We start from the raw sequence: 24,044 nt of genomic DNA, 5'->3' as shown, positions 1-24,044 counted from the left end.
CGGTAAATGTGGATAATAAATAAACGTCTCTATTAGTGGGCTATTAAGTGTTTTGAATGTTGATATTTATATGAAAAATGAATTAACGGCTACGAGGCGACGGCAAGGCGTCATTCGTGGAACTAGGTTAATAAGAATAGAGACTCCTTTGTTGTTTAAATTTGTTTTCATAAGCCTCATGTATTTGTTATTTCACTGGCCATATAAAGTACACTTCAGACCGAAAAACAGAGATACTGTTGGCGTCTGAAATTATCCTGACGTTTCGAAAGTGCCTGTAAATTAATCTTTAAGATTAGATATAATGTAGCACACAAACCCTACTAATTCTAAAAATATATAAACTAAAGTGCGAAAGTTTATAAGACGGTTGATAAGCACCAAAATGAAAAGGTTTCTCTTATAAATTTTCATCCCTATCATTTTTTTTTTTACACAAAAGGTAGCTTTTATTTTTTTAACGTTCAAGCAATTTCTGTATTTATTAATTATTAATCTTAAATCAGTCGTTAAAGGATAGACAAATTAACCTTCATGTTAATTTAGCTATGTTAGTTTGAACGTATCAAAATTAAAGACGTTTTAAATTTTCTTAACGTTACTATTATCCATTGAATTATGATATTTTCATTTCTAAAATATTGTTCGGTAAGTAAAATTTGGAGGGTGTATTAAACGTATTCCGATGTGCAGTAAAAAAAATTAAAATATCAATTTAAATTTTAATGTAGTGAGAGAGTGAGTCACTCAAACACTCGAAAAAAAAAATATTGATATCGTTAAAGCTATCCTGAAATTATACACTTATACATTCCCCAATTATTTTTTATTTATATAGAAAGATTTATATATTTATTTTAATTTATGTTCACTTATTTATTAGTAAATTTTGATATATTTAATATTATTTACTTTTAAAAGATATCTTTTAATATAATATGTTTTCCCACTTTTTGTTTATTGTACCTATCCATTTCTTTGGTTTACAACCTCTACTCTCTACTTGGTACTAAATAAATAAAAAAAATAAAATAAAAAAAGATAAGTAAACATTTGTTAAAGAAAGTAGTTGTTGAAAGTTCAAAAGTTCAAGAAAATGCGACTCCATGGGTATTGAAAAACAAACGCGCATAACCAAGTAAGTTGAGAAGGGTAAGTTATGATTGATTATATGGTACTTAGTAACGGAGCGTTCATACCGTCATTTGATCTCTCAAGGGAAACACCACTTGAAGTCTCAACGTTTTCAAGCATTTTAACATACAAACGATAAAAAAATGACCACATTTAACACAAAAATGTATAACTTCCAACAGACAGAAGAAATGAAAAAGAGCCATAAGTTTGACAAGATTGGTGGAAATGATTTTAAAGGTTTTTTTTTCTTTTTTATGTAAGACAGGCTTGCACTTGATTACAATTACGTTTGTTGAAAAGCACTGAAGCTTGAAGGTGTTTAGTAGGTGGCAGGAAAGATAGATGCCGGAATGGCATTCTACAATTCCAAGTATCTATTATAAAAAAAAATAGCTCATCGTCGGTGAACCTAGGCTAGATTGAAAAACTTACATTTTTTTATAACCATCATTTTATTTCTATAAAGGTATATTCGGTAATTTAAAAAACTGATCTTTTAAAAAATAACAGCTGTAGTGACGACTATACTAACGAACGAACTACAAAACATTAATATACAAGTAAATATATGCTAAATGTAGTTCTGAAAAAAAATCCAACCAATAGGTATTATTTTTGATACATCCAAATTTTACCACAAATTTTTGCTTTTTCATCCGAAATGTCGACATGCATAAATTTGCATTCTTTGATACCGAAAATTACATTAGCATTTATATGATAAATGATGTTTATTTATGCAGTAAATGAATAAAGTATTACTATATTATTTTCTGACACGTGTTCGAAAATAGCTTTAATTTTTCAGAGGTGGTTCTGGTCAACCAATAGCTATATATTCTTAAGAAAGCTTATAAAAAAAACTGTACTTCGATATTATTTTCATAAATAACCGAAAAATCTCGTTTTGTTTCAGCATATCAGGAAAAAGATGTGTACGGACCACAGATAACAGACAAAGATGGCGCACTGCTAGACAAACACGACAGTTTCTACATCACCACGAAGAGCCTGCTGGTGCTATTCCAGATCATGGGCGTTATGCCCATCATGCGGGTGCCGAGACGTGAGTTACAAAAGATTTCAGATAACAACAACTCACCTGATAGGCGTCCATTAATATAGTATCTACTTGAAGAAAATCCCAAAACCAAAGTAGGACTTTTAGGAAAGGACAAAGGAATTGCCTCTAGTCAGTATGTACTCATAATCATCATTATAGAGCTTACTAGCTGCAGTGATACCCGTGACATCGTCTACGTAAAATTATGGTTAACAGTCAAATCCAGTCAGTAGTTATTGCGTGAAATAGTTCATACTATCATTACAAACCATGGTTTCTTTCGGAACAACTTATTTGTTAATCTAGTTTTAGCAGAACCATCAAAAGTAGATTAAAAAAATAAGAAAACCAATGTCGAACTAAGATTATGGTTCACAATATTTGTCAGGACAACTTACTCTTAATTAACAAATCAAATTGTGACCAAAATAAGACTCTAAAATAGCAGAGAATGACCTTGAGTGGAGTCACGAACTTGTGAACGTTGTGTGTAGGGTTAAAGATTTCATTGACAGTTAACTAACACTCCCCTTTTCTTCTCAACTCTCCCCGCCTATCCGAAGACCCATAAAGAATTACACAACAAGAAACGACTGGAACTCCATGAGCATACTAAACTTCTTTCTTGGTTCTTCAAACCATTGTCTAAGACTGAAGATAATAGTTAACAGATTACTTAAATTAATTGTTTTTTATTTTGTTACCCAAGAACGTATACCATAGAATCCCATATAAAATACCATTCCATATTTACGGTTTCCGTATTCGCTACACATTTAGAAAACGTATCCCCCGCGAATAATGAGCTTTTACTGTATTCATAAGCCCATCCTGGATAACGATATCCGAAGCCTAGGCTAACCACTCACTGGACCTACTGAACTTAATAACCACACTATTAAAATATTATAAACTACCCGCATTTTCTCGTTGCATGTACTGTATTGAGATGGTATGAGAGGTAGCAATAACGGATGTAATTTTTTACGCCAATTTCGATATCATTCCCTCGAGGGCGTACATTTTTTGAGCAATTACCGTTTCCCGCACAATATTCGGCCGACAAACGGTCACTTTACATAAAAAGAGAGGCTTTATAAAAAATATTCACATTTATTACTGAAGTTTTATATTTTGGTACTACCATCATCTCGAGGAAATTGAATAAATATGAATACCATTTCATTATAAGAATATTGTGTTTCTTATTATGATTGAATGAAATACATCAATGCTCATATACATACATACATACAAGAAAACATATACACACGTAGAAGAAAATGTATGTATTATTACAAACTGTAAAATTACCGATTTTGAAAAATTAATCTACCAAGAAAATGGTGCACAGGCCAGCTGATTAAAGTGAAATAAATATGAAAGTTTAAGTGAAGGACCATTAATTTTTCATGTAATAAATAAATGTTTCAATATATTTTCACTGAATCACAAAAATAAACAAAATAATAAAAGCGAGCAAGTGTCATAATTTACGTTTAATTCGCTTTTGTGTTCATAATATCATCCCTATTTCAGATGCAGAAACAACTAAACGGACAACATTTAATTTTTTGTCAAAGGCAACCTTATGGGCGTATCTGGTATGGAGTCTTGAAAGCATTATTGTTATAAAAGGTAACCTTATTTACAGCATTACACAACTGCCTTAAATAGTGGCGGATTTACTAGTAGGCTAAAAAGGCTGCAACCTATGGCGACAGATTTTAGGGAAATTTGTCCCAAATGGTTTTTATTACAGAAACTAGCGGACGCCCGCGTCTTTGTCCGCATGAAACTCTTTATAAAAAAACCCTACCCTTACCTTACCCCTTCCCTACCCCTACCTATCAGACTGTAAAAGTGAGGGAATAGAGAGTGCACCTGAGTTTGCGTCCACATTTGTGCACTATAACATTTCCTGGTAACTTCAAATTCGGTTGGGACAATATTATTTACAGCTGCAGCTGTAAGTAATTTTCAAACAAGGTTTCACTGTTCTTTTAAATTGCATGCAGATTTTATTCCCCACTAAGACTTTTAAAAAGTAAAAAGTCCTCAGCTTTGTGGTGACCTTAATTAGCATCTCCAACGACGCTATTTCACCCACACAAAGTCACGGGTACTTGGCACTTCCTAACAAGCAAATAATTCTTTGGCTTTAATTAAAATATTCAGGTCCCAGCAAATCCTAGTTCGCCGAATATTTATCAGTGTAATAACTTATCCGTTTTCTCGCATTCAGTGGGGAAGGAGAGACTCGAAAATTTTCAACAGAACTCTAACAAACGTTTCGACGAAGTGATCTACAATATCATATTTCTGAGCATCCTCATTCCACACTTCCTCCTGCCTATTGCATCGTGGCGTCATGGACCTGAAGTGGCAATATTTAAAAACATGTGGACACATTACCAAGTAAGTTTCACTTTATTATTGTATATCAGACACCGGTTTTTTTATTATTTACAAGTTAGCCCTTGACTAGGTATTTTTTTTATACTCACAAGTTAGCCCTTGACTACAATCTCACCTGATGTTAAGTGAGGATGCAGTCTAAGATGGAAGCGGGCTAACGGCGGGTTTCTACACGACATCGTACCGGAACGCTAAATCGCTTGGCGGCACGTCTTTGTCGGTAGGGTGGTAACTAGCCACGGCCAAAGCCTCCCACCAGCCAGACCTGGACCAATTAAGAAAATCCTGGACCTGGACCAATCGATCCAGCGGGGAATCGAACCCAGGACCTCCGTCTTGTAAATTTACCGCGCATACCACTGCGCCACGGAGCCCGTCAAAACTATAAACATACCTGATGGTATCTGATGATCCAATCTATGATGGAAGCGGGCTAACTTGTTAGGAGTAGTATGAAATCCACACCCCTTTCGGTTTCTACACGACGTAGTACCGGAACGCTAAGGGTGCTTTTCCACCAGAGATGTGCTGAGTGCTTCGTTACAATGGATGCGTTTGATATCCACCAATTATTGGTGCACATAGCTTAGCACTGGTGGAAACGGATTCAACAAGATTATGTTTTTATATGGAAGAATCCTATTGATGCGTACTATGGATGCGTGCTATAGATGCGTACTATGGATGCATACTATGGATGCGTACTATGGATGCTTGCTATGGATGTCTACTATGGGCCGTCACGAGCTAGCTCGGGCTGCGCATCTTTCTCGTGCAGCTGCTTTGCGGCAGTGCATAGCTTAATATTGGTGGAAACGGTCACACGATATTTTCGTAACTTAGATTTCACATCTTCGTAGCATAGCTGCATAGCACATCTCTGGTGGAAAATCACCCTAATCGCTTCGCAGTACGTCTTTGCCGGTAGGGTAGTAAGTAGCCATATCTTTCAATGCCATTAACACTAGCAGGCTATAAACAGTATATTATTATTACTAGCTTCCCTCGGTGACGCGTACACGAGTAAATTATTAAGAAAAAGAAGAAAGAAAGGAAGATCTTTATTTTGAAGTAACGCCACATAACACATTAAATCTAAATTATATTATGACTTAACAGTCCACTCAAACAGTGGAGCACTAAAGAATTCCCTGTAATATGTGGCTGAAAAAGGCCCCAACTCAAAATTTTGCCGCATACTTTCAACAAAAAAAGACAGATTTTCAGTTAGGACCCAGTTCAGGTGCCGCCACGCACACAGTCATCCTATGTAAACTATTATAGATAATTATTAAGAACTAATTAGGTAGGTAGATTATTATTATGTATATTTATAGCCTTCCACAATTTTTATGGAAATGACTATTATACACTGATAGATTATTTTTACAAAAAAACTCTTCTACTATAAATATAATAGTATCGATAACTCATAAACGTGTTAAAAACAAGTAAATTAGTATATGAACTACCTCGAATGTTATATTTACAGCATTATACAACTGCCTTAAATAGTGGCGGATTTACCAGTAGGCTACAAAGGCTGCAACCTAGGGCGACAGATTTTAGGTCAATTTGGCCCAAATGGTTTTTATTACAGAAACTAGCGGTCACCCGCGTCTTTGTCCGCATGAAACTCTTTGTAATTTTTCAACTACCCCTACCCTATCTTAACCTACCCCTTCCTTACCCCTACCCATCATACTGTAAACGTGAGGGAATAGAGAGTGCACCTAAGTTTGCGTCCACTTGTGCACTATAACATTTCCTGGTAACGATTATTATTGAAATGACTACTTATACACTGGCAGATTCTTTTTACAAAAAAAAACTCTTCTGCTATCTACCAGGTAAATTAGTATATGAACTACCTCGAATAATTATGACAATGAAATTTCCCAATTTAACTTAATACAGTAAAACTTTCCCTCCCTTTTAGTGGAAAACCATTTGTGTAAAATTACAATCTGAAAGTTTTCGGAACAATCATTCAAACTGGAATATCTGTTCAACTAACATTGAATTGGCTTATAATATCAAAGTTATGTTTATTTAGTGGTAATTTCAAATAAAATTTAGCTTTGCTACGGCGCTTGAAAAACAGACATGAAAGGAGACGAAGGGAGTGTGGATTTTCACCCTCCTTCTAACAATTTAGCCCGCTTCTATCTTAGATTGCATCATCACTTAACATCAGGTGAGATTGTAGTCAAGGGCTAACTTGTAAAAAATTTAATTTTTTTTTTTAAGTATGTACTTTATTGTAACTTTTTTTTCAGCTAAAGTACCTCAAAATAACTGGCACACCAATAATTTTTCCAAACTTGTATTCACTGACGTGGGCTCTGTGTATTTTTTCTTGGGCGCTGAGTTTTGCTGTTATTCTCTCACAAAATTATCTTCAAGACGATTTTGAGCTGTGGCATTCTTTTGCTTACTATCACATCATTGCTATGTTGGACGGTTTTTGTTCATTGTGGTAAGCTAATTTAATAATTGCAGACGCCCGCGACTTTGTCCGCGTGAAACCCTACTACTACCCTACCCTACTCCCACTCAACTCCCTACCCTACCCCTAACCTACTCCTACCAAACCCCTACTCTACCCCCTACCCTACTCTACCACGCAGAAGCTTAAAAAATGGAGTAACTTCTCCCGTTTTCCCAACATTTCTCTTTACTGCTCTGCTCCTATTAATTGTAGCGTAATGAAAAGTATACTATAACCTGCCCAGGAGTATAAAGAATTACCACCAACCAAGTTTCGTTAAAATCCGTCGAGTAGTTTTTGTTTCTATAACGAACATACAGACAGGCAGAAAGATAGACAGACAGACAGAAAAAATTCTACTGATTGCATTTTTGGCATCAGTATCGATCACTAATCACCCCTGATAGTTATTTTGGAAATATATTTCAGGTACAGAATTTGCCTCTCTACAGATTTATTATAAGTAATAGTAATAGTAATATCAGTCTCAATATAGAAGAAGAGGACTTAGGAGGGTTCGATGCCCGTCCATTAACTACTTAGCTAAATTACTAATATATAAAAATAGCTTATATAATATTTTTTTAAAAGAATATTTGCCATTTATAATATGACCAATATTCCCATTCCCCTCCAACTAGTCGGAAAAGACTGTGCTAGTGGGTGTGGGACAATAGACCAACGGGGCGGGGATCGAACCACCACCCCTCGGTAATGAGTCCAACCGCTCTTACCGTTGAGCTATTAAGGCTCTATTGTGTTTCTTTTTTATAATATAAGTAGGATGTTAAATAATAATATATTTAACTAATATATATCAGGTATATAAACTGCAATGCATTTGGCACTGCCTCCAAAGGATTGGCGGAAAATCTACACAAAGCCTTGAACGCTGAACATCCGGCACTAAAGTTGGCACAGTACCGCCATCTGTGGGTCGACTTGTCGCATATGATGCAGCAACTTGGTAGGTAATAAAAAAAATATTAAGTTTAAGAGTATCCAATATTAATAAGAATATCATAGTGGTTTTTTCTTATTCTTTACAAGTTAGCTCTTGACTACAATCTCACCTGATATTAAGTGATGATGCAATCTAAGATGGAAGTGGGCTAACTTGTTAGGAGGAGGATGAAAATCCACGCTCCTTTCGGTTTCTACACGACATCGTACCGCTAAATCGCTTGGCGGTACGTCTTTGTAGTTAGGGTGGTAACTAGCCACGGCAAGAACCTCATACCAGCCAGACCTGGACCAATTTAGAAAACCTCAATCGACCCAGCCAGGGACCGAACCCAGGACCACGTCTTGTAAATCTACCGCGCATACTACTGCACCACGGAGGCCGTAGAAGAGAGTAAAAGTGGCACGTATTTCATAATCGCATTAATAGGCCTACCCTACTAATTACGAACCTATATTGCAGAAGGAAATAGTAAATTTATAGATACCTATAGTGCCTATCCTAGCTAAAAACCGTGTGCTCAACAGTAAGTAATGCCTTAAATTAAGTCGTTTGAGTAAACCATTCGTTTATGAAAGAAAGAAAGAAAAATATTTTCATTTGCTCATTAGAAACTTTTATATTATATAAGAAAGAAAAAGAAAAGCGTACTGATCAAATAAAGGACTCCCACTCAGCGTAATCCTGCAGCGCTGGTTTTCAACACTCACTCAAATCACGGGCGCAAACAACAGTTATTAAAAATAAACAACAACACAAAATGACTTAAAACAAATAATAACTTAATTATTTACCCGAATGACTTAATTATTTTTTAATCTACATTCCGGTGATCAACAGTATTTCCTTATGTTTTTTAAATTTTAAACTTTACTCCTTTACTTTAGAGTAAAGTTTAAAAATTCACCGGCAACTACTTCAACCAAAAACACATTAATACCACTTAGTGACAGCTTCATATAAGCTAAGTGGTAAGTAGTACTATCCTGGATGAGCTAAAGAGCTTTATTCTTAAACAATAACAATACCTACTCTATTTCCAACAATGATAGGCGAAACAACGTCAAAATCTGATGAAACCCAGGCGCTCGAGAGCGAAATAAGCCATAAAATCTTTTATGTTCATGTCGTAAGTACGTGTTTTCATCTCGGATCCATTGCGGTTGTAATCTCTTTGAAAATATGCAAATTGACAGGATATTATGGAAGTAATAACAACAGAGGAAATGTTTTTGAAAAGAAAATAATAAACATTGTCGCTGATATATATTCATTCTTTTTTTGTCGGTATTGATATTAATAATTTCTTTGATTTTGCTTGAGAATTCATACAGGGCTTACAGGAGTAAATAAATGAGAGCAACATTTTTAAAGACCACTCTAGGGCAGTTGGTAATGGTTCTCAACATTGTTATTCAAATGATAATGGTTGACGGGTTCCGTGGCGCAGTGGTATGCGCGGTGAATTTACATGACGAAGGTCATTCGATCTCTGGTTGGGCCGATTGAGGTTTTCTTAAATGGACCAGGTCTGGTTGGTGGGAGGCTTCGGCCGTGGCTAGTTACCACCCTACAGATAAAAACGTACCGCCAAGCGATTTAGCGTTCCGGTACGGTGTCGTGTAGAAACCGAAAGGGATGTGGATTTTCATCCTTCTCCTAAAAAGTTAGCCCGCTTCCATCTCAGATTGCATCATCACTTACCAACATGTGATATTGTAGAAAAGGGCTTACTTGTAAAGAATATAAAAAGGAAAAAGAAAGTCCTGGGTTCGGCTACCAGCTCGGGTCAGCTCAGGTCTGGTCTGGCATGGTTTCCACCAAGCTATTTAAATACCGGTACTATAACGCATAGAAGCCGTCAACCGAAGTAAGTATCGGTAGAATATACTTGTACCTTTTCCAAAAACGCCCGCTCCTATATTAGATGCATTGTCACTTGAAATCTGGTCTGATCGTAGTCAAGTGCTATGATCAGACCTGATCATGTAACGATGATAAAACACCTATTGTCATCTACAATACTATCACTTTCAACCTTATGGGAACATGAAGTGAAATTGAAAAAAAAAAATGTTTTATTTTATTAGAATCCTAATTAAAAAGAAATGTCATTGTTTTCTTTTTAATTAGGATTCTAATAAAATAAAACATTTTTTTTTTCAATTTCACTTGATGTTCCCATAAGGTTGAAACATTACATCATTATAATTCAAATTAAAATTCATCGTACATATTACAATAATTCGTTGTTACGTTGAATTGAAAATGAATGAACAAAATTAGTATTAAAATTAAAACGCTGCCAGAAGCTTATGTAGTCCCAGTGGTCGCTTGCTACGTTTTGCCTTTCCACCGTCGATATGAATGAAGTAATGTAAACTTCTTTCCTTCACTCTAGGTCGGGCGTATTCTAATATGTATGGCATTTATTGCATGGTCATCTTTTTCACAACAACCATCTCTCTTTACGGCTCCCTCTCAGAGATATTAGAACATGGTTTGAGTTACAAGGAAATGGGGCTATTTGTTATAGTGGGCTACTGTATGACACTGCTGTTTATCATTTGTAATGAAGCTTATCACGCTACTAGAAAGGTGAGAAAATTCTTTTTACATGAATAGTTTATTCGGCTCGAGGCTGTTGTGTTTGGAAGTCCATGTAAAAGGCTTATATCCAGCAGTAGATTAGACAAATGATAAAAATGAATAATTTGACAAAATAAAATGAGCCAGCCACAGTCAGGATATCAGAAAATAACCTTTCTAATCTAAAGAATCTAGAAAATAAATGTGAATTTTATCGTAAAATTTTATATAACACAAAACTATTACCTATGTAGTAAGAATGTTGTTCTCTCTTACCGTAGGTAAAAATGCTAGCGCCCTATAGTAAAATATAGGATAGGAAGATTTAATCTTTGGATTTTTATTTTGTTCAATAAAATACGAGTATTTTGATTATGAATTTGACTTTGTAGTACACTCTAAAGTCCACAACGATATTTCGTACCTACAAAATCCACGATACAGTTACGTGAATATTCTAGGCAAACTTAGACATCATTATTGCTTTCCATCAGTCATGACGCGCGCAATAAAAGCCATTAAAAATATATCGGCTTAAAGGTGCTGATAGACTTGAGCATTCACTTGTAATGAGCATTCGTGTGAATGTTACATCACAGAAAAATTCGAAATGTTTTAGCGAGCATTCTGGCGAGCAGATTTGCTTGGAGCTTTTTGCCGAGCTTCTGTCATCGTTCCGCGCCCCGCCGCTCCGCGACGTCCTTTGTTCTAGTTATATGTTCTTGTTACACTTTCAGGTTGGCCTGGAATTTCAAATGCGTCTACTCAACGTGAACCTCGGCGCTATCGACCGTAACACTCAACGCGAGGTGGAGATGTTCCTCGTGGCCATCGCCAAGAACCCGCCCATCATGAACCTTGACGGCTTTACCAACATCAATAGGGAGTTGTTTACAGCTGTAAGTACAGTTTCAGTTTTCCCCACCACCTACAATATGAGTATTTTCAAGTCAAGAGTGAATAGGCATCTTCTAGGCAAGCGCGTTCCACCATAGGCTGCATCATCGCTTACCATCAGGCATGATTGCAGCTAAGCGCTTGCTTATTCAAAATATAAAAAAACATGGTTTAAATGTTAGGAGCTGTCACCATTCATCATTACCAGCCTATGTTATTAACCTATAAAGGCTTTCCTTTATAGGTTTGGCGGTGTTACTCCCCGCCTCGAGAGCACTTTAAGCCCCCGGTCCTGTTGATTATCATTAATATTTGATAATGATCATTACAAAGTCATTTATTATCATCATCATTATCAACATCATATCAGCCGATGGACGTCCATTGCAGGACACAGGTCTTTTGTAGGGACTTCCAAACATCATATCCTGAGCCGCCAGCATCCAACGAATCCCTGCGAGTCGCTTGATGTCGGTAGTCCAGCTGATGGGAGGTCGACAAAGACTGCGCTTTCTAGTGCGAGTTTACCATTCCAGCACCTTGGGATCTCAATGTCCATCGGCTTTTCGAACTATGTGCCCCACCCATAGCCACTTCAGCTTCGCACCTCGTTGAGCTGTGTTGGTGACTTTGGTCAAAAAATCATTTGGAAATTGGTATAATTATAACAATTTTGTCTTTAACAGTTATGTTTTACTCTAAGCCCGCCAAACAGCATTGGAACTGCGTGGTGACTCTAAGCTTTTAAGCGCCTGATACTGTAGTTAGTAGGCCGTTAAAATATAATAACGAATGACTTAGTATAAGACTAATACATACCAGTAGTAAGAGACTTTTATTGTTTGATATGCCTTTTAATTTTTTTTCATAATTTGTTTCAGAATATATCCTACATGTCCACATATTTGATAGTACTGATGCAGTTCAAGTTGACGCTTCTACGACAAGGTTCAAATAGAGTCATCAAGACCATAGTTCGAGCAATTTTCAACAGTACCACTGCACTACCTGATGAAGATGAAGATGAAATAGATGGAGAATAAATATTAAAAATGAAAAAAAAACATGCACATTGCACAAAACATTAATATACAAAAAAACAAATTGTATTAAAACACATCTAAAACTTAATTAATTTCAGTTACTTACATTATGCATTAAAAACCTACATTACATATTTGATATCACACTTAAATTATAAATGCCAAAGTTTGCGATTTGGCTACTGAAGTGATATAGCTGCAATTTGGAAAGGAAATAGATCTTACTCTTGATTAACGTATCTACTACTACTTTTCATCCCGTAAAAGTTTATGGTTCCTGCGGGATTTGTTAAAAACTTAGTTCTAGGCAAACAAAGTCGAGAGCGTCCGCTAGTTTTAAATATGAATTTAAATAAAATATTACTTAAATAATATCTATTAATTTTGATAGATATTTTTAGGTATTAGTTTTAATTTTAATTTATTTTAATTTTGTAGTTGTAGTTGTATTGATATTTCCTTATATTTTATTTTTATAATAAGTATCTACCTATTCTAAATGGTGTTTAAAGTTCTTAAGAGTATTATTAATTATGGATCAAACAGGAAACAGGAACAAACTACAAACATTGATGAAGTTTTAACAAAAGTTTTAAGAACTCCAAGGGAAACATCTTTTTATTTCGCTTTTTTGCAAATCAAGAACTTAATCATAGGTTCTGAGTTTCGATACGTTCTGAGAGACGATCGCGTTATCGTAAACGCGAATTTCTAATGAATTGAAACAGCGCCATCTCGTGCACAACTGTTTCAATTCCATATAAATTCGCGTTTACGTTAACTCGATAGTAACAGTATGAAAATATCGAAAACTCCCACTAAGCTACTGATTCTAATGACTTCTTTTTCATTTTAGTTTTTTATTTGTTTTTAACATAAATGTAAGTAATTTTACTTTTAATCAAGTGCCTGATTCTTCTATTACAAAATGTTTATTCCGTTATTAGGGAAATAAATGGGTGTGGTAATGAATCATGATTTACCACTAAATATAGTAGAAGTTAAGCATACTTTGAATCAAATAATCGTTAAAAACTTTTAGTAGTGTAGTGTAATATAATATAATATATCTTCTATACTTACTTAATATTATAAAGCTGAAGAGTTTGTTTGTTTGTTTGGTTGAACGCGTTAATCTCAAGAACTACTGTTGCGATTTGAAAAATTATTTCAATGTTAGATAGCCCATTTTTCGAGGAAGGTTATAGGCGATATATATATCTCCGTATCCTTACGGTAACCGGAACCACGCGGATAAAACCGCGCGGCGTCAACTAGTGAACAAATAAAATTAATAGAAACCATTACTTCGTACCTTACCGTAATTAAGCCTGCCTATAGTTATACTGTGCTCAACGATCCTGATATTTTACTATTCCCATTCCAAGGTTTATTCCGCTTTATTTGTATCCGAGCAATAAACAGATCGTAAACTGAACTCGGCTTAAGAGATTCTTGTATTGATTTTCCTGAGAGTATCTCCTGTTTAACCTAGATTTAACCTTTTTATTAGTCTACTCAAGTTTGCTGCATCATGGAGAATATTAAATGATATAGTCTATTGACGCATTTGTCACCTCGACCAGCAGGCTAATTCATTATCTTTGACATACGCCAGTTGACTTAGACGAAATTAAGATTTTATTTAGGTACTTTTAGCAGAAGCAGAACAATTGAAAAAAACCCATGGTTGAAAAGTATTCAGAAATCAGGAAATTAATGCAATTAATGTTACTTTCACAAATCCTAATTTAATGTTGAAATCCATGAAGCAGCTTAGATTAGACTGAAGCATGGACCTATACCTACTCGTAAAATAAAAATATAGCAACCCATATTCGGCTGTTGAGCTTGTCTCCTCTCAGAATAGAGGGGAATGGTAATAAATGAGGGATTTATCTATCAGATAAAACTTATTTTTTACTTTTACATGTGAAAAATCGTAGTACCATTTTATCTGAATCCACATAATATTATTGGGAGAAAATGGTCGACAATTTCTCTACAACTTCAAATACCTCAAGTAACATTAGTCTGTGAATAAATTCCCTACTAGCGAGCGGAATCTCCGTCGTATTAGCGACCATTTTCAAATGCTGTTTCTGTAAAGCGAGATAGATCAATTTTTGCATGGACCAGCCCATTTATATGTTAGTAATATAAAAATTCTGCTCTGTTAATTCGTACAAAGAAAAGGCCGTGATAGCCCAGTGGATAAACCTCTGCCTCCGATTCCGGAAAGTGTGGGTTCGAATCCGATCCGGGGCATGCACCTCCAACTTAGCAGTTGTGTGCATTTTAAGTAATTAAATATCACGTGTCTCAAACGGTGAAGGAAAACATCGTGTAGAAACCGAAAGGGGTGTGAAAGTTATTCCACTTCCATCTTAGATTGTCCATCAGGTGAGATTCTAGTCAAGGGTCCACCATCAGGTGAGATTCTAGTCAAGGGTTAACTTGTAAAGAATTTAAAAAAAATCATAATAATACTCCAAAATCTCCTTCAGCTGTACTCGTATATTTCAAAGTCAAGTTTGTTTAATCGATGCGGCTAAGCAAGCTAATTGTGTTAGACAGCAAGTTTAGCGCATCACTGAACACGTGGTGGGCAGATTCATCTCGTCGCAAAGAAATTCAATTATCCCAGGTATCTCCGGTCCATGTCCTCACTTGACTACACGAGCTACCATGTCATTATACTGGTAAAGAACAAACGACTCTAATATTGTAGTAATAAAGTTCAAAATGCCATGCGTTGCACGTTACACAATTTTACGGATGCTGGCCGATCTGATAATGCTATTAATATTAGCGTATAAAATTGTTAGCATATTGACCACCTCTATGACGCAGTTTTTAGCGTTGCTTTACAGCTGGGGTATATAGTTCGATTCCTGGTTAGGGTCAATTTTGGAATTTTTAGAGTTTGAAGACCATGAGTCGTCTTTATTATTTCTTTCGAAGATTTGTGGGAAGTTACGTATGTTGATGTTTTGCCGTTAATATAAGGCTTATCGTTAAATCCATATCGAATCGGAAAGCTGTACTATGGCGTGTATGTACTCATGATTGATTGCCTTCTGTATCCTTGACTATGACCCTTGAGACAACAGCAGAACAAAACTAACAATAACTTATTATTATAATTTTTACTATTGTATCTTTAGTTTCATTCAATAAAACTAAATTGGTAATGAAAATAAAAAAAAAAAACTTCTAACTTAAAAGGCTACTTCGTTTTTTTTGTTCTGGTGTCAACTACTTTATACCCTATACCTACGATAAATCTTACCTTAGTTTAGTGACTGGTACTTCCACATTAACAAGCTCTCAGAGCGCATTTAACAAAAGTCGCCGGTCGAGTTTATATTGTTCTCAGCTTGCACTTAAAAGTTGCCCGGCCAAAGTGCAAGTTGGAGTGTTTCAAAATTGTAGTTTTGTTGTTAAGTATGTAGGAAGGTCAGCATTGGAGCTTACAGCTAATGCACGTGAAGGATTATTGGTACTTTCAGTTGACACGTGCATTTATTACCTATAATCTACTAACCTGCGACTTCGTTTCCGTAAAAGCTATTTACAAATCCCACAGGAGCCGTGGATTTATCCGGATTACAATGTTTAAAAGTTAATGTAGGATTTAATGTATCTGCAAAATGTATTTTTTAAATATTATTTAAAACTATTCATTTGCGGCGTTACTAACGATTCAGTAGGTATATTATGTCGCTGATATTGAAACAGACTAACTTTTTCCTTTGGAATACCTAGTAGCGTGCAGTGGTGTGCACAACACCTTTTACTGGGGTAAGAATTATTTATGTACTTAGAAATTGTACAAAATGGCAAATTACTTCTGCACAATCACCCCAAAAGAGTGGGTGTGCATAGAAGCAAAAATGCCTACCCAGAGAATTCATTATGTGTATGGTATACATAATGAGGTAGGTATATTAAGGTAGGCATTTTTGCTTCTATGTATACTTACCTACTATTTCTGGAGTGTAATGAAGTTTATGTTCATAACTTTCTCAACTAATACTTACAAATCATTGAAGAGGATCAGAAGGAGGTACCTGGCAGGTGCACCAAGTAATTTCCATCATTTCAAAGTTATGTCATCAGAACTTTTCAGATTTGACATTGATCAGATAAATATTGAAATTTTTAATTTCTAGGAAGTGGCTAAAATTAAGCTTCCGAGATTTGACCCATACCAGACTTACCTACAAGTATGGATTTGTAGATATACGTACCTATGTACTGTACGTACCGTACAAACTAATAAATCAAATCAAAAGAAAGGCTACAAGAATCATTACATGAAGTATTCATGAAAATTAATAATTTCATTTTAAGCGTCAAAAAATCGTTTTTTATCTATGAAAAAAGCTGAACCAAAAATACTTATGTAAAAAATGAACTTTAATATAATCCGCCATGGGGAGCGCCATCTAACCATAAATCAGAAATTTTCTATGCAACTTTACATTCATTCACCTTGGAGGTTAGTTTCAAAAGTAAAAGTAACCACCAACAACAAGAACTTCCATTCTATGATAGCAGATGGCAGGACGGACGTTATTATAAAAGTTCTACTACTCGCCGCTAGATGTCGCTTACATACCAAGCCTGTTCAGAGTTAAATAAAATGTAAATAAAACTGGCTGGATTGGGGGCGCCACTAGAAACATAACAGAACAAACGGTCTGTTTAATAATATGAATACTTATATAAATGAATAACGAATATTGAAAAATTAATTCCTCTTGTCTGCAACAGAACATAATTACAAAATAATGTTATTCTGTGGCAGTTATAAAATGAGCCATATTTGCTACAGGACTTTTGAAATTAATCATGAGTTATAACCAATTAATGATTTTTTTCATAAATGAGATACCTAAAACTTGAATTAAAAATTTTGACACGATTTGCTGACAAGATTAAATTTTATTGGTTTAGGTACACTGGTGAAAGAATTTCTCAAATTAGTCCAGTTGTTTCAAAGCATATTCAATGCAAACTTACAAACAATTAAATCTTTTCTAAAAATAAGTAAGTACCTATTAATAGAGAAAATCGGTGTAAACTTTCATTCCTTTTTAACTCCATACCTTTGTAGCTGAGCTTTTTTTATACAACTTTTTTTCAATCAAGTTGATTTGCAAAAAAAGTTATGAAAAATATTTTCTTCATACATTTTTTACATAATTGCTGCTATTCGAAGCAGAGAAAAAAAATGAAAAATCATACAAATCGTTCAAGCTATCTAAAGTTGACGTATCTCGTTTTCGCGTCGCATTTTCAGTTTTGTTATTTTTTAGTTCATTTTACATTTTATTTTACGTAATCATCCAATTTAACTGTCAAGTTGAACGATTTGCGTGCGGTTCATCTAATGCCGCCATAGCAGCGCCGCCCCCTCGCCTGCACCAATGCGCGCGCGCATGCGAAATGACATGCAAAATTACCCTCAACTGTCCGGCAAATTACAGGTTACACTCTACGTAAATGTTGGACATGTATTACGAGTATGTGCAATTTCCTTCCTCTATTATATACAAAAATAGTAAATATATACTTATTCGTAGTTTACGTACTTGTCTTATTTCACAGATTTTGCGACAGGGCCGGATTAATGAGGTCTAAGGGCTGACGAAGTTTCGGGCGTCTGCTAATAACAGTGTGTAAGTAGGTATATGTTTGTTCCTCTTTTACGCTGCGGCAACAGGAGCGATTTGGGTGAAATATGGAATGGAAATAGATTTTACTCTGGATTAACACATATGCTACTTTCCATCCCGGAAAAATCGATGGTTCCCATGGGATTTGTGAAAATCTGAACGCACGGAAGAAGTTGCGGGCGTCCGCTATCTATACTAATATTATAAAGCTGAAGAGTTTGTTTGTTTGTTTGATTGAACGCGCTACTCTCACTTGAATCTCAGGAACTACTGGTCCGATTTGCAAAATTATTTCAGTGTTAGATAGCCCATTTATCGAGGAAGGCTATAGGCTATATATTATCCCCATATTCCTACGGGAACCGGAACCACGCGGGTAAAACCGCGCGGCGTCAGCTAGTTATTATATATGAGTGCCATTTGATACTTATTTTTTTTTAATTAGTTGTCTATTTTAATATGCTAAAGAGAACAGATTTGATTGTTTGTTTATTTGTTTGATTTTAATAGGCTCATAAACTACTACACCGATTTTAAAAAATCTTTCACTATTAGGAAGCTACAAAGTACACTATCCCCGGGTGCAATAGGCTATATTTTATTCTCGTATTCCTACGGGAACGGGATCTACGTGAGTGAAACCGCGTGAAGTCTGCTAGTGTAACATAAATACTTTGCGTTTAAATTTATTTTTCTTTTAAAGAAGTTCACTCACACACTAATTGATATCGATATATTTCGGACCCTTATTCCATGTACCTACTATACGAAATTCATAATGTTTATATTTTTGATATGAGTCAACTACCCTATTCGTGAGGTTTTGTTTAGAAAGAACTAACCCTTGACATGAATTTAGGCTTAGGTTTTAGGCGCTAGTTACAGTTACGGGATGTCTTTGAGATGGAAATGAGTTATTTATTTACCTACCTTTTTATAAGAGATCTTTATTATTTATCACAGATTTTTCATTTTAATGTAAGGTCTTTTTTAACCGACTTCAAAAAGGAGGAGGTTCTCAATTCGGTCGGTATTTTTTTTTTATGTATGTACACCGATTACTCAAAGACGCCTGGACCGATTTAAAAAATTCCTTTTTTTTAACTTCGATATCAATATCAATTGATTTTGCGTACCTATATAGCATTCCTTTGACTCTAAAGGACTTGACAGACATTATTTATGGTGTAATCATCTAGAATGAGGGAAGAGCGATGAAAGTTGCGACACGGTTTATACTAGTGCAGGTTTCATCACGTTAATTATTTGTATTTACACATTTAATTTTTGGATTAACCCATTTAAGTATACTTATATAGTAGGGTGATTGTGGGAACAGTGGGTCACCCTTTTTTCCGAGTCATATATCTCAAAAACCATAAAAGCTATCGATGTCAAACTTTAGTGGAAGAAAGGTAGACTAATTGGCTGCGTTTCGGTATACAAATATATGTATTATACTTAATAGTTTTTGAAAAATATATATTTTTTTTTAAAATGGCTTTTGATCCACTGTGTCCTATATAGTGTATACAGTGAGTCAGTTTTCAGGTCACAGTGGGTCAGTTGGGTGTTTAACCTAAAATAAAAGGTAATATTTTTTATCTATGTATAAAAACTGTATTTAGACTTTGTTTAACATATTATTAATCCTTTAATATTATGACAAACAGATTTTTTTAAATGTAGTATTCTTAACTAGTCAACCAAAAGTCTTCATATGTAAAATGTCAAAGTAAATGAAGTTCTTCTTCTTTAGAAACAAATATAATAATAATATTCATTCATTCAAATATAACCAACATATATATTATAAATTTTAAACAAAACAAATAATTCTTAGCTTCTAGACTTTTTACTGTAGCCACTTAACAATTTAAAAGCACTTTCGTTTTTTACCTAACCTATAAATCACAATTGAGATTTTTGTAATAACATTATTATCAGCAAAACATAAAATTAAATAAAAACCTTTCCAAATACCAACTAACGGATATCGATTTGAGAACATAAGAGCGCAATTTTGATAATACTCCTTTAATACTTGTTCTTGCTCATCCGTGAAAACTCTGTTAACTCTGGTACAAGTCTCACATTTTCAGGACTTGTGGTTGTGGACTTGTGATGCTTTAACTTTGGCTGCATAATGTTGTAACGTCGAAAATGGAATTTTCTGTTCTCTAGCAACAGCAAGTATTTTTTCCCTGATTTGACATCTTGAAGAGCTTTTTTCATATCTTCTTCGGTATGATTACCTATTTTCCTACATAACGGGCGTTTCTTTGGCATTCTGTAAAATAAACTTACAATATGTAGATGTTAAGTTGGTGGTGTTACGTCCTTTGCCCTGGAGAGCACGTTAAGCCATCGATCCCAATATTATATAGAAATAGAAGAACCTCGCAGTTCTAATTCCCATATAAAAAAGGTGATAATATAAAGCCTATTTTACTCCCTGATAATGTAGCTTTCTATTGAAAGAATTTTTCAAATCGGTCTAGTAGTTTGTGAGTTTATTTGTTACCTACGAAAATACAAATCTTTCCTATATAGATTATTAATATAGATTATTTCAATAGGTCCACAGTGGGCCGACTCACTGTGCCCACTTTGGAAACGACTCACTGTGTACCACCCACGCCATTTTAATTTAACGACGCAATAACAGAATACTTCACTGAGAAAGCTAGCTCAATTTACTATCAAATGAGACCTTAATAAGTACTTAAAACATAAAAACTTTAACTAACTTCTAACATTTATAACTTTGGAAGAAATAAAAATTAAAACTTACGTATTTTTTCTACTTTTGCAGTCACAAAACACAAACTAATTCCTGTACCGTTTAAAACGCTTCCTAGCGATCCACTGGCAAGCTTGGCGTGAGTCATGTTGGAGCGCGAATATAATGTGAAAGAGACGCAACTATAGACCGTCTCTTTTTCACCAATATATTGCCGACCAAGTGTTCCCACATGACCCACTGTAGCCACAATGACCCTATATTTAGTAGTAACTTTTAGTAATGAGGCTATTCTTTCATTTTTTATGTGTCTTTTTCTTAAATAATGATGATTATTATTATTATTATTATTTAAAACACAGATATACTTATTAAACTCATTAGAACATTTCTCTACAGCCAGGACATCCATAGCCGAAGTAAATTGCTTAGTAATTTAGCCAAATGACAAAAATAACATGTATCGAGAGTTGGAATGTCATTTCGTAAATTACCGTCCGCATTACAAGCTTGTAATAATTGGTTCTGTCACGCAGAAGAAGGAATGTCGCCCGGTCCTGTCCACTGTGCATGTTATAATGCTAAGATTGGTTGGCTTTCTGTTATCTATAGGTATATAGAAGTAAGAGCATTGTACATTAGTGCTATTACATATATAGATACTCGCCTTTGTTAAGGCACATGTGCCTGAAAATAAATGTAGTTTAGGTGGTAATAGCGTTTACATGGACAGACTGTTCATACAATAGTACATGCCCAAGTTGAACAACTATTAACGTCATAAGAAAATACTGATGGAATGGTTGCATTTTTTCAAAAGAAAATGTTCGTTTTTCTAAAATACTGCTTTATAATCTTCATAGACCAGAATATACTTTATTTCTTGTAAAACAGTTGGCAACCCTAGAACGGGGGAACGACGCATGACGTCATCTTTTTTCGGATCGGTCGGCTCCGTCGAAATATAAGACGTTGTCACGTCAAAAAGAACAAACAAAAGCATATTTATAATCTCAACTAGCGCACGCCCGCGACATCGTCCGCGTGGAATTTAGTTTTGCACAAATCCCTCGGGAGCCATGGATTTTTCCGGGACAGAAAGTAGCCTATGTCTTAATCCATGCCCTATTATAACACAATACCAAATTTACTGGTTGGCTCTGTCACGCAGAAGAAGGAATGTCGGTCCTGTCCACTGTGCATGTAATAATGCTTAGATTGGTTGGCTTTCTGTTATGTATAGGTATAGAAGTAAGAGCAATGCTACATTAGTGCTATGCGTTCCATTGCGACGTTGCAGCGTCGACGTTGCGTAGTTTCCATATATAACTAGCCGACGCGCTGCGGTTTCACCTGCGTAGTTTGCGTTCCTATAAATTATTACTCTCTTTCTAATTCTCTACAAGTTAGCCCTTGACCTGATGGTAAGTGATGATGCAATCTAAGATGGAAACGGGTAACTTGTAAGGAGTAGGATGAAAATCCGCACCCCTTTCGGTTTCTACACGACATCTTACTTGAACGCTAAATCGCTTGGCGGTACGTCTTTACCGGTAGGGTGGTTACTAGCCACGGCCGAAGCCTCCTACCAGCCAGATCTGGACCAATTAAGAAGATCTCAATAGGCCCGTATTGTGATGTCTTTAATAATTACAATTGGATTTATTTAAACATCGTAACAGATTAGAGCTCTAGAACTAACATAAAATCATTTTTATTTTTTGTTATAAAATGCATATATCTGATTAGTCCGAGGTTATTAATCTATAGAATGCGTAATTGCGCGTAGCAATTGCCTTAATTGACATTTCAACCCATATTCGGCTCACTGCTGAGCTTGAATCTCCTCTCAGAATGAGAGGGGTTAGGCCAATAGTCCACCACGCTGGCCCAATGCGCATTGGCAGACTTCACACACGCAGAGAATGAAGATAACTCTCTGGTATGCAGGTTTCCTCACAATGTTTTCCTTCACCGATTGAGACACGTGATATTTAAATTCTTAAAATGCACACAACTGAAAAGTTGGAGGCGCATGCCCCGGACCGGATTCGAACCCACACCCTCCGGAATCGGAGGCAGAGGTCATATCCACTGGGCTATCAATGATCATGCCTTAATTAAGATTCTCAAATGATCAAAATATGCGCTTACTGCTTATACAGAAGTCCTTGAAATTGCACGAAAAGTATTAGGTCATCGGTCAGTATGATTGTTTTACATACAAAATGAGCATTGTGTCATAGTTTTTTGTTTGGGACGCCATAAAAACACCAAAGGTACCGCTCACGGAAACGATGTAATTTGTGCAATCAAATTAAACCTTTTACGTCAAAGATAAAGCCTTTTTTACATTCAGCTATATTTACGACTGACGTCATAACCTATTTGTGTTTAACTATTACAATATTAAGTGTTCTAGCACGGTCATTCGTGTATTTATTTAAAATTATTTTAGAAATGACTTCATTGAATATCTAATCGAGTAAGTTTAAGGAATGAATCGTAATCTGGCTGTATTATGATTTTATGAGGTCTTCAAAGTCTAGCTAATAAATAACTAGTTATCTGTAACAATAACTGCCTCGTTTTTTTATTTTGTTTCAATAAAAAACAAATATATTTGCCTTATCTTTTATTTTAATATGAACAATATATCCTTTCCCTTCCAGTCCAGTTCCAGTTCCAGTTTCCAGTTCCAGTTTAGTCGGAAATAACTGTTTTAGGAGTGGGTACGACAATAGTCCACAGTGTGGGTATCGAACCACGACCTCTCGGTGATGAGTTCGACCCCTATATTGAGTTATTGAGGCTTCATTCCATGCCATTGTTGTTCCAGTGGTTCGTCTTGACTTTATGGATCACGAGGTCCTAAGTTCGAGTCTTGGATCAGACTGTAAAGTACCGAGCTTTTATTTCTTCTAAGAAATTTCCAGTAAAAATCTCAGCACGGTTTTTTTTTATTTTTCATTTTGTATGCCTATACTTAAGCGCTTAGCTGCAATAACGCAGCCT

At 35.3% G+C, this 24,044-nt stretch overlaps 1 protein-coding gene across 6 annotated transcripts in view; it reads left to right on the top strand.

Moving 5' to 3' along the window:
- LOC112048022 (gustatory and odorant receptor 22) overlaps window positions 1-24,044 on the top strand; it is a 140,514-nt gene that overhangs the window by 31,381 nt on the left and 85,089 nt on the right. For 5 of the 6 annotated variants that reach the window (XM_052885204.1, XM_052885208.1, XM_052885206.1 and 2 more), the window contains 8 exons: window positions 2,054-2,203; window positions 3,740-3,838; window positions 4,446-4,618; window positions 6,898-7,097; window positions 7,931-8,076; window positions 10,475-10,671; window positions 11,400-11,561; window positions 12,441-13,017. The exons of the other annotated variant lie outside the window; for it this stretch is intronic. In XM_052885204.1, the coding sequence (XP_052741164.1) occupies window positions 2,170-2,203; window positions 3,740-3,838; window positions 4,446-4,618; window positions 6,898-7,097; window positions 7,931-8,076; window positions 10,475-10,671; window positions 11,400-11,561; window positions 12,441-12,602 (1,173 nt within the window). In that variant the 5' untranslated portion in view covers window positions 2,054-2,169 and the 3' untranslated portion in view covers window positions 12,603-13,017. Of the gene's footprint in view, window positions 1-2,053; window positions 2,204-3,739; window positions 3,839-4,445; window positions 4,619-6,897; window positions 7,098-7,930; window positions 8,077-10,474; window positions 10,672-11,399; window positions 11,562-12,440; window positions 13,018-24,044 lie in introns of those variants that run through there. 6 annotated transcript variants of the gene reach the window in all.

The sequence above is a fragment of the Bicyclus anynana genome, chromosome 13 (genome assembly GCF_947172395.1).
Source record: "Bicyclus anynana chromosome 13, ilBicAnyn1.1, whole genome shotgun sequence".
Taxonomy (NCBI): domain Eukaryota; kingdom Metazoa; phylum Arthropoda; class Insecta; order Lepidoptera; family Nymphalidae; genus Bicyclus; species Bicyclus anynana.
The sequence above is the reverse complement of the archived record's forward strand: the minus strand, read 5'-3'. Positions and strand labels throughout refer to the sequence as shown.